General features: G+C 38.4%; 1 protein-coding gene across 1 annotated transcript; it reads left to right on the forward strand.

The window, feature by feature from the left end:
- Window positions 1-339: 339 nt before the first annotated feature.
- LOC122403523 (serine-aspartate repeat-containing protein F-like) lies at window positions 340-9444 on the forward strand. The gene is made up of 6 exons (XM_043407078.1): window positions 340-382; window positions 472-812; window positions 894-1160; window positions 1242-1616; window positions 1698-1889; window positions 9070-9444. Exons 1-6 carry the CDS (start codon window positions 340-342, stop codon window positions 9442-9444), a joined length of 1593 nt encoding a protein of 530 aa, XP_043263013.1.
- Window positions 9445-13602: the final 4158 nt, after the last annotated feature.

Genomic DNA, 13602 nt, shown 5'->3' on the forward strand with positions numbered 1-13602 from the left:
ACAAGATTTCCTCTCTATTTTTGCCTCTAATTTTGGATATTTCATTGAACATTGTGGTACAATTTTTTAAAAGATACCTTGTTTCAAATGAGTCCTTTTTGTGTATTAGTAAACATTTTTATAAGTAGTTTAATGTTTCTATAATATAAATGTGGAAGCCTGAAATTGTCCACCATCGAGGACCATCAGAAACTAGCATAAATTTCTTTAGAAATTGAACGAATTTCATCAATCACAAAAAGAGTATTAAGCTCAGTTGTTTGAGCTGATTGAAATGTTCAAAAATTTGTCTAACGTAAACGTAAACGTAAACGTAAATTTAAACCATAGTGTTCAAGTATGATAATCTCCTCATCTACTGTCGACTATGAACACGAAATAAGTATGACGACCCCCCCCTTTTCTAAACATTTATATAAGTTCCTTTTAGATAATATTCAAGGTCAGAGAGTGAAAGAGAAACCTAAACAGAATATGATGATGTGGATAATGAGGATGACGAGGAAGATGATGAGGATGATGATGAGGATGTTGATGTGGCCATGGCAGATGATGATGATGATGAAGATGAAGATGAGGAGGATGAGGATGATGATGACGAGGATGATGAGGATGATGATGACGAGGATGAGGATGATGATGACGAGGATGATGATGACGAGGATGAGGATGAGGATGATGATGAGGATGTTGATGTGGCCATGGCAGATGATGATGACGATGAAGATGAAGATGATGATGATGAAGATGAAGATGAGGATGATGAGGATGATGATGAAGATGAGGATGATGAGGATGTTGATGTGGCTATGGCAGATGATGATGACGATGACGACGACGATGATGATGATGAAGATGAAGATGAGGATGAAGATGATGAAGATGAAGATGAGGATGATGAGGATGATGATGACGAGGATGAGGATGACGAGGAAGATGATGAGGATGTTGATGTGGCTATGGCAGATGATGATGACGATGACGACGACGATGATGATGATGAAGATGAAGATGAGGATGATGAGGATGATGATGACGAGGATGAGGATGATGATGACGAGGATGAGGATGACGAGGAAGATGATAAGGATGATGATGACGAGGATGAGGATGACGAGGAAGACGATGAGGATGATGATGAGGATGTTGATGTGGCTATGGCAGATGATGATGACGATGACGACGACGATGATGATGATGAAGATGAAGATGAGGATGAAGATGATGAAGATGAAGATGAGGATGATGAGGATGATGATGACGAGGAAGATGATGAGGATGTTGATGTGGCTATGGCAGATGATGATGACGATGACGACGATGATGATGATGATGAAGATGAAGATGAGGATGATGAGGATGATGATGACGAGGATGAGGATGACGAGGAAGATGATGAGGATGTTGATGTGGCTATGGCAGATGATGATGACGATGACGACGACGATGATGATGATGAAGATGAAGATGAGGATGATGAGGATGATGATGACGAGGATGAGGATGATGATGACGAGGATGAGGATGACGAGGAAGATGATAAGGATGATGATGACGAGGATGAGGATGACGAGGAAGACGATGAGGATGATGATGAGGATGTTGATGTGGCTATGGCAGATGATGATGACGATGACGACGACGATGATGATGATGAAGATGAAGATGAGGATGAAGATGATGAAGATGAAGATGAGGATGATGAGGATGATGATGACGAGGATGAGGATGACGAGGAAGATGATGAGGATGTTGATGTGGCTATGGCAGATGATGATGACGATGACGACGACGATGATGATGATGAAGATGAAGATGAGGATGATGAGGATGATGATGACGAGGATGAGGATGACGAGGAAGATGATGAGGATGTTGATGTGGCTATGGCAGCTGATGATGACGATGACGACGACGATGATGATGATGATGATGAAGATGAAGATGAGGATGATGAGGACGAAGATGTCGATGATGAAGAAGAAGATAAAGTTACAGCAGATATAAGTTCCTTTTAATCTCTGTTCAGTTAAAGTAAATTTCGCTTTAAAGTTTAAAGTTCGTCTCCAATTTTATTAATTTTCTATTTAATAAAAAAATACGTGGTCCCAATTTCGAGTGTATGATAAAACGTACGATTAATCTCTCTTGGAAATATTAATAAAACGTTTGAATTTCCAAACGATGGGAAGCAACATCCTCCAGTTTGCGTCCCTATTTATTTCAAACAGATTTGTCCCCGACGATGGTTAATCGTTCTTTTCTTCTTCTCTTCTTACGAGAGCCAGACTCGCGATAAATCTCTCGACACAGATGTCAGAATATTTGGAACGCTTAACCAGGCCCCGAGAAGTGAGAGATCAACGGAAGATTAATACGTCGATCACGGTCGTCCTCTAGGTTCAGTGATCGCTCATTTTTCCACGAAAGGAGACCGCTGTGGACCTCGATCAATCTGGCCCGGAGAAAAACGGCTCTTTTGCAAATCGTCGCCGTTCGATTTACATTAAAAAAGAGGCTCGTAGACCGGGTGATCGATCGAGGAGCATCGAATCGATATTAGGGGGATCGAGCACCCCGTAGGAACGCTAGTTTCTACCTGTGGCGTTGAAAACTACCCCTAAGGAGGGCTGCTGATAATAGCGTGTAATAACTTCCGACGAATATCGTTTGAAATATCATAAGATCTGCTCAAAAACTAAGCTTTTTGCAATTAAAAAATCGATTTTAAATGGTCGATTTCACTTGGCAACAATTTTAATGCCAAGCGTTTGGACGTTAATTCTTAATAATTCTGCGCCATTTTACAGAATTTCAGACCTCTCCTCCCGTTACTTTAGGCAGAAGAATTTCTCTGAATTCGAGGTATCCTGGTTTCTATTTACAAAAGAATTTTCGATGGTTTTCTTTTTTCTTTTCGTCGATGTGCCAACGAGAACGATCAAGGGACGTCGGATTTTTGCAGGACCAGCTAATCCTTTCGCTCCTCGCGCGTGATCAGTTCCTTCGAGTAACGTTGATTCGGTTTTTGACGACGAGTGAACGCGAATAATACAATTTACGGAAGAATCAGTTCGACAACAAAAGGGGAAAGGCAGTCAGAAACGCGGCAATAATCGAGAAATGGCCGAGTCTTTCGAAGAATGACGGACATTACGACGATTATTTTCCACATTTTCCCCGAATTTTTCCGAGGACCTCGAACACATTCTCGATCGTAAAGGTTTCGTTGTTGTTCCGCGGTGCGTCGCTTCGACCTCCGAAATGCCAAGTTTCTTTTAGCGACGAACTTGTAAAATTTACGAATACAACGAAGCGCGATAAAAGTTTTGTTTCCATTGATTCGTAACATTTTGTAAAGACATTTTGTGAAAATATATTCCGCATCGTCGACAACAATTTTGCGACCGGAAAGTGAAACCGGGGAAAAAACAACTTGCTTCCTCTATTCTTCGAGTCGAACAATTTCAAAGTGAAACAATTATACCTTGACTATTCCCATCGAAAAACGCGTTCGAACGTTGCGTTAAAATCAAATTGTTTTTAGTTCGATCAGGTGTGTTTGAAAGGACACGGCGCAGATACTATGGAAAATGGCCCCCGGTTAAAGGGTATAGCCGAATAAGGGGGTCAAATGTGCCCTTGAACCAAATTTGACATACGATGGATCCATCGATAGAACATCAGAGAAAAACATTCTGTACCAAATTTGAACCCTCTATCATGTTCGGAAGGGTAGTTATTGGGAAAATTCGGATTAGCGAATTTGTGCCTGTTTCCCCTATTTAATCGAGTATGAAAATTATGAAAAAAATCTGGTGCATTGCGACTATTGAGATACGTGTTTGAGAATTTTTTCCGATTTTTCGATTTCAAATCCTAGATGTGAAAAATTGAAAACGCAAAAAAACGCAGAAAAATACCGATTTCGTATTGAAGCTTTCGAGACACTAGATTTATATAATTACTGTAAATGTATATTGTCGTTGGTTATGTCCCTGAATTTTTTCAGATTTTTTGGCAGGGTGCGCCGTAGTAGCAAAAATGAAAAACCGATTTTTTCGGCGTTTTTCGCGTGAAAAAGCAACTTATACTTTGAATTTTTGTATTCCCTTTAATAGATAACTGTATTCTGTGGTTTTAAACATTTCCATGCTGAACTTTTGATACGATGTGGTTCATTGTGTCTCGATGAAAAGTTCTGAGATTCGGGGGATCAAAAGTTGATAATAGTGTGCCTTATTTTAGACTACCACGTTTCATATTTGGATAATTACTTTAGCGATTCCTCGTTAATTTCGATGACCTTGAAGTTTGTTGTCAAGGTCACTATTATGAAGATTTTTTCTCTAATATAACCGCCGCGAGTTCTTAGTTTCCATGATTTTTCGTTAAAAAGATCGCTGTTATTGCCATGAATCTTGTTTAGTCGAGGTTTGTTCAAAAAATAAGTATTTAAAAAAATTTTTTTTTATTTAATGTACAACTTATTGCTCTTTGTCCCCTCCTCTATTCACACACTTGTTCCAGCGATGTTTTTACAGTGCATTCCTCGAAAGCTTCTTTTGGAGCATCCTTCAATGCCTGACGACGAATTGCTCTTGATGTCCTCGGTTGAGTCAAAATGGCGTCATTTCAGGACTGATTTTAATTTTGGGAGCAAGAAAAAGTCGTGGGGAGCAAGGTCTAGGGAATAGGGAGGTTGGGGGAGGACAGTCGTCTGATTTTTAGCACAAAACTGGCGAATCAACAAGGCTGAGTGAGCAAACACATTGTGATGGTGAAGGAACCATGAGTTGTCTCGCCACAATTGTGGTCTCTTTTTGCAAAATTTCTCGCGCAACCCTCTCAAAACGCCTTCATAGTACCTAGCGTTGATTGTTCGACCTTGAGGCAAAAATTCAAAATGCACATCTCCGTTGAAATCGAAAAAAACCGGTGAGCATCGCCTTGACGGAGCATCGAACTTGTCGTGCTTCTTTTTAGCGTGGAGATCCTTTGTTAAACCACTCAGAAGACTAGAATTTCACTTCCCAGAAGCTTGCTTGGAAAGTTCAAACGATTTCGTGAATGTTTTCCCCAATTTTACGCAAAATTTCACGTTGCATCGCCGCTCTAGTAACTCTAACATTGCGAAAATCCCTAGGAACAGTTGAAACACGTTGCATTTCAAGTAGCAATTACTCGTAAACTAAGTAAGTGTTGAAGATTAAGCATTGATTCTTATATATTTGATAGAAATTTGTATCTAATAGTGCTGCCCCCTTCCTTGCTAAGGTCAATACTACCTCAGAAGGACACTCGTTTATGGCACCTTCAAGCTCAGCTGGAAAACCGTCAAACTATGAACAGCATTTCCATTTTGTGAAAATATATCTCAGAAACTCTGTTGCATTCGTTCAACAAATAAATCTTCAACATCAAGATGCAAAGAATTAGTAAAAAAGTCAGATACCAGGAAGATTATGACAATTGCAATTGCAAACACGCGACTAAAAAAGTTCAGTTTTTGAACGGATTCGTCAACTTCTTATCGCTGGTTTCGAGCATCGATTAACGCGTGAAAATAAAATTCGAGGAGCAATTTCGCCCTACGATCGTTTCGAAGAACAAAGTAACTATGGCGACAGGGCGCAGAAAGATTGGAAATATATTTTCAGATATGCATTCGATAAAAAGAGGCGAAAAGGAACATTTTCATGAGAATATTGTGAGTGGAGTGTGTTCCGCGATGCTGGATGTTTCCTTCGTTAATTAAAAATTGTTTCCAGCAACGTGGTCGTTCGTTAGAAGGAATTCATTTATTTTCCATGCGAGTATGACTGTACTTTCGTTATTTCGGAAAATGGATACGCGTAGTCGCAACGTCTCACGATTCTCTGCGTCGCGAATCACGGAACAGCGAATTCCTCTTATATTAACGAGAACGCGAGCCACGAGGATCATTTTTAACCAATTTGTCGGTGAACTTTGTTAAATTCGAACGTGTTTAAAAAATAATTCGAATTAGGATCTAGTTTTCTATTATTCTGCGATAAACTTTCCGTTTCTCCGCCATGTTTGCCATTTATTAGAATCTCGCGATGAAGTTTTTCATTTTAAAACGAAAAATAAAATTATTGCACCGCATAATAACTCTCTTGCGCGTTCCAATTTGGAGCATGCGAGTTTAACGCGGACCCGAATCAGGTCAAATATCGAATCTTGTTAGGGGGAAGGTTTGGAACGAATTTCTGCGCCTCTTGCAAATTAAGTTCCGCCATATGTACGACGACCATAATTATAATCGTGTCATCGACTCGATAATGCTATACAGGGTGTTCGGCCACCTCTAGCAAAAATTTTAATGAGCGACAGTAGAGGCCAAAATAAGACGAAAATCAAGAATACCAATTTGTTGATGGAAGCTTCGTTAAAAAGTAATTAACAATTAAATTCAAAAATTTCAAATCGTTCTGGAAAAATTATTTTCGGTTGCGGGGGTCAACTACGATCATTTTTGGTGAGCACACATACCTCCGAAATCCTATCTACTTTCGAGAAAAAAAATCGAGTAGGTGGTGAAATTTTTCGTGCGAAAAAAAATTTTTCAAATCGTTCTAAAAAAATTATTTTCGATTGCGGGGGATCGATTGCAATCATTTTTTTTATCATTGCACATACCTCCGAAATCGTACGCACTTTCGAGAAAAAAATTCCTCACTGAAAATCCAATCAGGTGCCTAAATTTTTCAACGGAGAAAAAAAATTGCAAATCGTTGTGGACAAAATTATTTTCGGTCGCGGGGGTCAATTGCAATCAGTTTTTGTAATTAGACATACCCACGAAATCCTGCCCACTTTCGAGAAAAAAAATAGAGAAGGTGTGAAATTATTCGAGAAAATTAAAAAATTGCAAATCGTTGTGGAAAAATTATTTTCGGTTGTAGGGTTCAATTACAGTCATTTTTGGTGAATAGACACACCCCCGAAATCTTGCGCATTTTCGAGAAAAAAATTCAGTAAGGGCGGCACTTTGAACGTTAATAACTTTTTAACGAAGCTTCCATCAACAAATTGGTATTCTTGATTTTCGTCTTATTTTGGCCTCTGCTATCGCTCATTAAAATTTTTGCTAGTGGTGGCCGAACACCCTGTATAATGAATCCGAACGGTTAAGAGGGAATATAATAGAAATTAAAATGGTTAATTATATATCAAGGGCGGATAAAAATCCAACAATGAACCGTGAAATGAATGTCGGAAAAAGTGCCAACGATCAAGACGGTCGAGAGAAAAAAGTAAATTTAATAATGTGTGAAACGAACGCAATGTTCTTTGGAAAATTCTTGATTCAAAGATTTGAACAGTTATGAGAGTTTTAGGCTAGAGAAGAATATAATAAATAATAAAGAAAGCAACACAAAATTGCTCAGCCTTTTTGTAAACACTCTTTGTATATATATGAAACAGATTTTTCTTTGTTTTTGTATAGTGAAAATACGTCACATTAGATACTAGTTTGAAAAGATTTAGACAATATCGAATAGTATCTAGGTTTAGAAGGCTTTTTACAATTTTTTTAACAGTTTGCAACTGCATATATTATTATTAAATTGTAAGAGGTTATTTCATTCAATAAAAAATGGTTATTTTAGCTTATTTATTATATATTTTTAATGTTATTTTAGCACAATTTAACCCAGTATAAGCCAGTGTCCCATATGTGGGTCACTGAGTATTTTATTTTTTTTTCCAACCCTTAAAATTCGGTTCGAATTAAATGAAAAATTTACCACACATATCTTAGGGTGTATTAAATTATAATTATCGTTGTATTATATTATCAATATTCTTTAAATAAAAAAATTGTAAACATTGCATAAATTTTCTTACTTTGTCTCGAATTATATACTGAATCATAAAAACTAACGCATCGAATTACGGTTTTTTAAATTTTGTTTGCAATTTTTAACGTAGAATGTTATTTTAGCGCCATTTAACCCATTATAAGCCAGTGCCCCATATGTGGGTCACTGAGTATTTTATTTTTCTTCCAACCCTTAAAATTGGTTCAAACTAAATGAAAAATTTACCACTTATATTTCAGGGTGTATCAAACTAAATTATAATTATTCTTGCATTACATTACCAATATTTTTTTAATAAGAAAATTGTAAACATTGCATAAATTTTCTTACTTTGTCTCGAATTATATATTGAATCATAAAAACTAACGCATCGAATTACGGTTTTTTAAATTTTGTTTGCAATTTTTAACGTAGAATGTTATTTTAGCGCCATTTAACCCATTATAAGCCAGTGTCCCATATGTGGGTCACTGAGTATTTTATTTTTTTTCCAACCCTTAAAATTGGTTCAAATTAAATGAAAAATTTACCACATATATTTCAGGGTGTATCAAACTAAATTATAATTATTCTTGCATTACATTACCAATATTTTTTTAATAAAAAAATTGTAAACATTGCATAAATTTTCTTACTTTGTCTCGAATTATATACTCGATCATAAAAACTCCATATCGTCGCTTTTTTTATCATCAAATGTCTCATTCCTATTGAGGAACGATTATTCAAGATTGTTGTAAACTTTGTTTATGTATTTTTCAGCAAAAACTCATATTGCTCACAAGTTTTATATACCTATAAATAGGACACTTAGCGTTATCAAAATGTATGTACTATGTATGTAAAAATTAAATTGTGAATTTATTAGGAAATTTAATATAAATGCAAAGTATGATAAATAGTGAAAAAATATGGAATTTTCGAAAAGAATTGTCGATTGATGAAATGATTGATATTTTGGACACAACTCGTCGAAACAATTTATACGTGGAAAGTCTATTCGATTTGGCTAGAAATTTTGGGCTCTTTGCGGAAGCAGCGGATACTGTTATAAGTTTGACTTATATACTGGCGAAACAATCGCTAAAATGAGCGTGAAGACTCGATCTTAGGATCGAGAGTAGTACTTGATATGTTAGATCGCATTTCTGACCCTGCTAGCCATTGGATATTCTTTGATAATTTATTTACCAGTCGAGATTTATCGATACGCTTACAGAAACGTGGATATAGAGCAACGGGAACATTGAGAGAAAATAGATTATCAAAGTGTCCCATAAAAGATAGAAAATCTCTTGGTAAAGAAGCTCGAGGATCATACGATTTTCGATTCGATGTAAACGGGGAAATACTATTTGTGAAATGGAATGACAATAAATGTGTAACTGTTGCATCTAATTTTGATAATGTAGAACCTCTCACGCAAGTCGGTAGATGGGATCGCAAGATAAAAGGAAAACGTTTAATTTCTAAACCACAAGTGTTGAAAAATTATAATACTTATATGGCGTGGATCAACATGACTGGTTTGTCGGAAAGTATGCCACTAAAATCAGAGCTTAGAAGTGGTATTGGCCAATTTTCACAAGACTAATTGATACGACAATAGTAAATTCATAACTTCTTTACAAACGTGTCAATAAATATCAGTTTATTAGAATTTCGTCGATCTGCAGCAGTTTCCTATCTAAAATTAACTTTAAATACAAGAACTATGGGAGACCATGTATATCAGCTTTTAAAGTATTCACGTATGTAAGATTTTACGGAAAAAGGACATTTAATGGAAAAACGTGAAAAACAGCGTCGATGTCAAGGAGAGGGTTGCAAAGCTAACGAATATATCGTGGAAAGTGTACAGTAACATTATGTAAAAATAGTTTTATAGATTATCGTAAGAAATAAATGTATTTTTATTAGTTTCAAATAAATATTTCAGTTTATAATTGTTTTCAATACTTTCATATACATATACTATACACTTGTAATTTTGATAGCACTCCCAGCGTCCTATTTACAGGCCAAAATTCAAAAATGTGAGGATGGGAAAAAATCGTTGAAAATATTTTCTTATTCAGGGGCAAGGTTACTAATAAATCTGAATAAGTGAAATTTTGAAATTTGAAAAAATTATAATTTGAGCGTTAATGGGTCGAACATTCGTATCAAAGAGTCGTTCAGCAAACAAACGGAATAATAAAATAGTATCAAGGAGGGAAAGGATCGATTGTTCGATCACGCAGCAGCCACGTCTGAAAATTCAAGGATGAATCGTAACTAAGCACGAATAAATAATCGAGAAAGAGTTAGTTTGCTAAGGTGGTAGGGGGAGGGGGGTGTAAGACGCGATTTATTTTCATCCGAAAAGGACAATTCCACGGACTGGCGTCGACCGTTCCTGTAAATATTAGGAAAGAGAACGCTTCGCCATTGTACGTTCCTTCAAAGTGCAGCCCCTGGGTTCTCCGGTGCACACGCCGCTTCCCTTTTCTCGTTTTTCTCCTTCGCCCCTTTCCCCCGGCCCCCCCCCCTACTCCTCCGGGGCAGCACTGCTCCTTTTTCCGGGTCGAATATCGATCCTGATATTTCTTCGTCCTTTTTTTCAACGTCCGTGCGAGCGTCATTTCCAGGAGTTCTTTCTTTCTCCTCGCCACCCCCCCGTGCCACTCTCGTGCCACCACCCCCCCCCCTCCCACGCAAGAAGTTATATTTCTCGATCTAGCGTGCCGGGGTGCGCTCATCGGTCACCCAGGTGGGGGGGCAGGGGGGCGGGGGGCGGGGGGCGGGGGCCGACGAATTTTCTCGCTATTTCTGTTATTCGCTGTTTGTTCCGCCTCCCGGTCCATCGAAAACACTTATTTATTTATATCGCGGGAAAATTATTCCTCGAATGTTCGATGTTTGCTCCAAACTTTCCGGTGTTTGATAATTATATTTTTTCTGTAGAATTTCCTTCTAAAAGTCTCAAAAGACACTTCTATTTCGAGAAATGAAACGTGCAAAATATATTTAATACCAAATGTTTCATCAGACAGATTATCGAATGAGAATTTCTTTAAACTCGTCGTTGTAGGTTGCAAAATGGCTCAAAGTTTCGACATGGAAAAATGGTTTGAAGATTCGAAGTGGCGAAAATGGGAAAAATGGCTCGACCAACTGGCAATTGTATTCTGGAATAAATTTTAGGGATTTTAATTATTCCTCGCTAAAAATCAAAATGTACACTTAAAATAATAGTATATTGCGTTTAAAGGCACGTTCAAAAGATGTGGTAAATATAGAAAAAAATGAGACCAAAAAGGAGACCATAATGGCTAATCGATTAAGGGTTGGATATAGTATCGAGTGAAAATTCGCCAATATTGGTTGAAGAATGATTTAATACGTTTGCTACCACAGGTCATATAGGTGCTTGACACGCATGCGTAACTGCAACGGTTGTCTATTTTGTAATTCTATTAACAAACGAAATCTAAACTGTCTCTAATCAAAATATTCAGATAGTCTATTAATTATAGCTTCTTCGTAGATAATTCAAAGCATGCAAGATTGCAGAAGATTTTCTAACGATCTTCGAACGATGGTAGCAAAGGTGTAAATATTTTGACATAATGGCGCCCGTCGAACGATCGTCACGGTTTAAAAGACGCGAAAAATCGTATGAAAATGTAAGAAATTTTTATTCGAAAACGGTGAAGTCATCGAAGACGATTTGTACGGTGTTCGTCGATATTTCCGCAACATATTGAAAATCTCGCTTTTTATCGCGAGCCAGCGTCCTTCCTCAAAGCCCCATACCTCACCCCCCTCGGTTTCTTCCTTCTTGTACCTTCCGTTCTTTCCCGCCCTTCTTTTTTTCCAGGAGGGGGGTTCAATATCGATCCCGTGGCCGGTTTTTCTTTTTCTTCCCCCTATATCCCTCCAACCCCCCGTTTTCTCCCTATTTCCGCGAGTGCCGCCCTTTTCCTCCCTTTTTCCTGTTTTCATCAAACCACCGGCGCGAGATAGAGGCCGCCTCGAGCCTCGAATAATTTTATAAAAATACCCGCCGGCTCCAGAGAGATCAGCTACCACTGACCGCCTCCGTTAACGTCGCCCTAGACGATCCCAATCGTTTCTTCATCCCCTTTCCCGGCCAACGCGTTCACCAATAAACGCGATCCAACGATATCGTCCGCCATCTACGATTTTTCAACCCAAGAAATTCGTCAAAGACCAAGTTAATTCGTCAAATTGGACAATTGACGATCGTCGATCGATATATTAGGTTAGGTTAGGTCTGGGTTAGGTCTGGGTTAGGTCTAGGTTAGGTCTGGGTTAGGTCTGGATTAGATCTGGATTAGATCTGGGTTAGGTCTGGGTTAGGTCTGGGTTCACTTTGGGTTAGGTCTGGGTTAGGTCTGGATTAGATCTGGGTTAGGTCTGAGTTAGGTCTGGGTTAGGTCTGGGTTAGGACTGGTTTAGTTATAGGTTAGGTCTGGATTAGGTATGAGTTAAATCTGGGTTAGGTCTGGATTAGATCTGGGTTCTAATCCAGATCTAACCGAGACCTAATCCAGATCTAATCCAGACCTAACCCAGACCTAACTCAGATCTAACCCAGACCTAACCCAGACCTAACTCAGATCTAACCCAGACCTAACCCAGACCTAACTCAGATCTAATCCAGACCTAACCCAGACCTAACCCTGACCTAACTCAGATCTAATCCAGACCTAACCCAGACCTAACTCAGACCTAACTCAGATCTAACCCAGACCTAACCCAGACCTAACTCAGATCTAATCCAGACCTAACCCAGACCTAACTCAGATCTAATCCAGACCTAACCCAGACCTAACTCAGATCTAATCCAGACCTAACCCAGACCTAACTCAGATCTAATCCAGACCTAACCCAGACCTAACTCAGATCTAATCCAGACCTAACCCAGACCTAACGCAGACCTAACTGAGATCTAACCCAGACCTAACCCAGACCTAACTCAGATCTAATCCAGACCTAACCCAGATCTAGGGTCTGGGTTAGGTCTGTTTCAGGTCTGGGTTAGGTCTGGGTTAGGTCTGGTTCAGGTCTGTTTTAGATCTGAATTAGATCTGGGTTAGGTCTGGTTTAGGTCTGGTTTAGGTCTGGGTTAGGTCTGGATTAGATCTGAGTTAGGTCTGGGTTAGGACTGGATTAGATCTGGATTAGATCTGGGTTAGGTCTGGGTTATGTCTGAATTAGGTTTGTGTTAAATCTGGGTTAGGTCTGGATTACGTCTGGTTTGGGTTAGGTCTGGGTTAGGTCTGGGTTAGGTCTGGGTTTTTATTATTAATTCTACAGGATGACCACCGTTTCCAAACGTCTCCAGTTCAAATGGAAAACTAAAACTCGAATTTCTCGAAAAAAACCAAGTTAATTCGTCAAATTGGACAACTGACAATCGTCGATCGATATATGTATAGGGTTATCCGAATTGAGTGTCGCATCTTTCAGCAGACGAGACTGCTAAACGGTTTGATTCACGGAACATAATCAAATTATCATGAAACAAGATAGACATTGAGACAGACACTGTGCAACAACGTGTACAAATTGTTGAAAATTATTCTAAACATTCAAGTTCCGTTCGAGCTTGTTTTCGACGCCTGATTTCACGAGGAGGAGACACTAACTGGCCTCCAAGATCATGCGATCTAACTCCGTTTGTCAATTTTTCTTATGGGGGGTTTTAAAAAGTAAAATTCACGTGAATAAACCACAAACGATT

The sequence above is a fragment of the Colletes gigas genome, unplaced genomic scaffold (genome assembly GCF_013123115.1).
Source record: "Colletes gigas isolate AHSC1104 unplaced genomic scaffold, ASM1312311v1 Colletes_gigas_Sc00058, whole genome shotgun sequence".
Taxonomy (NCBI): domain Eukaryota; kingdom Metazoa; phylum Arthropoda; class Insecta; order Hymenoptera; family Colletidae; genus Colletes; species Colletes gigas.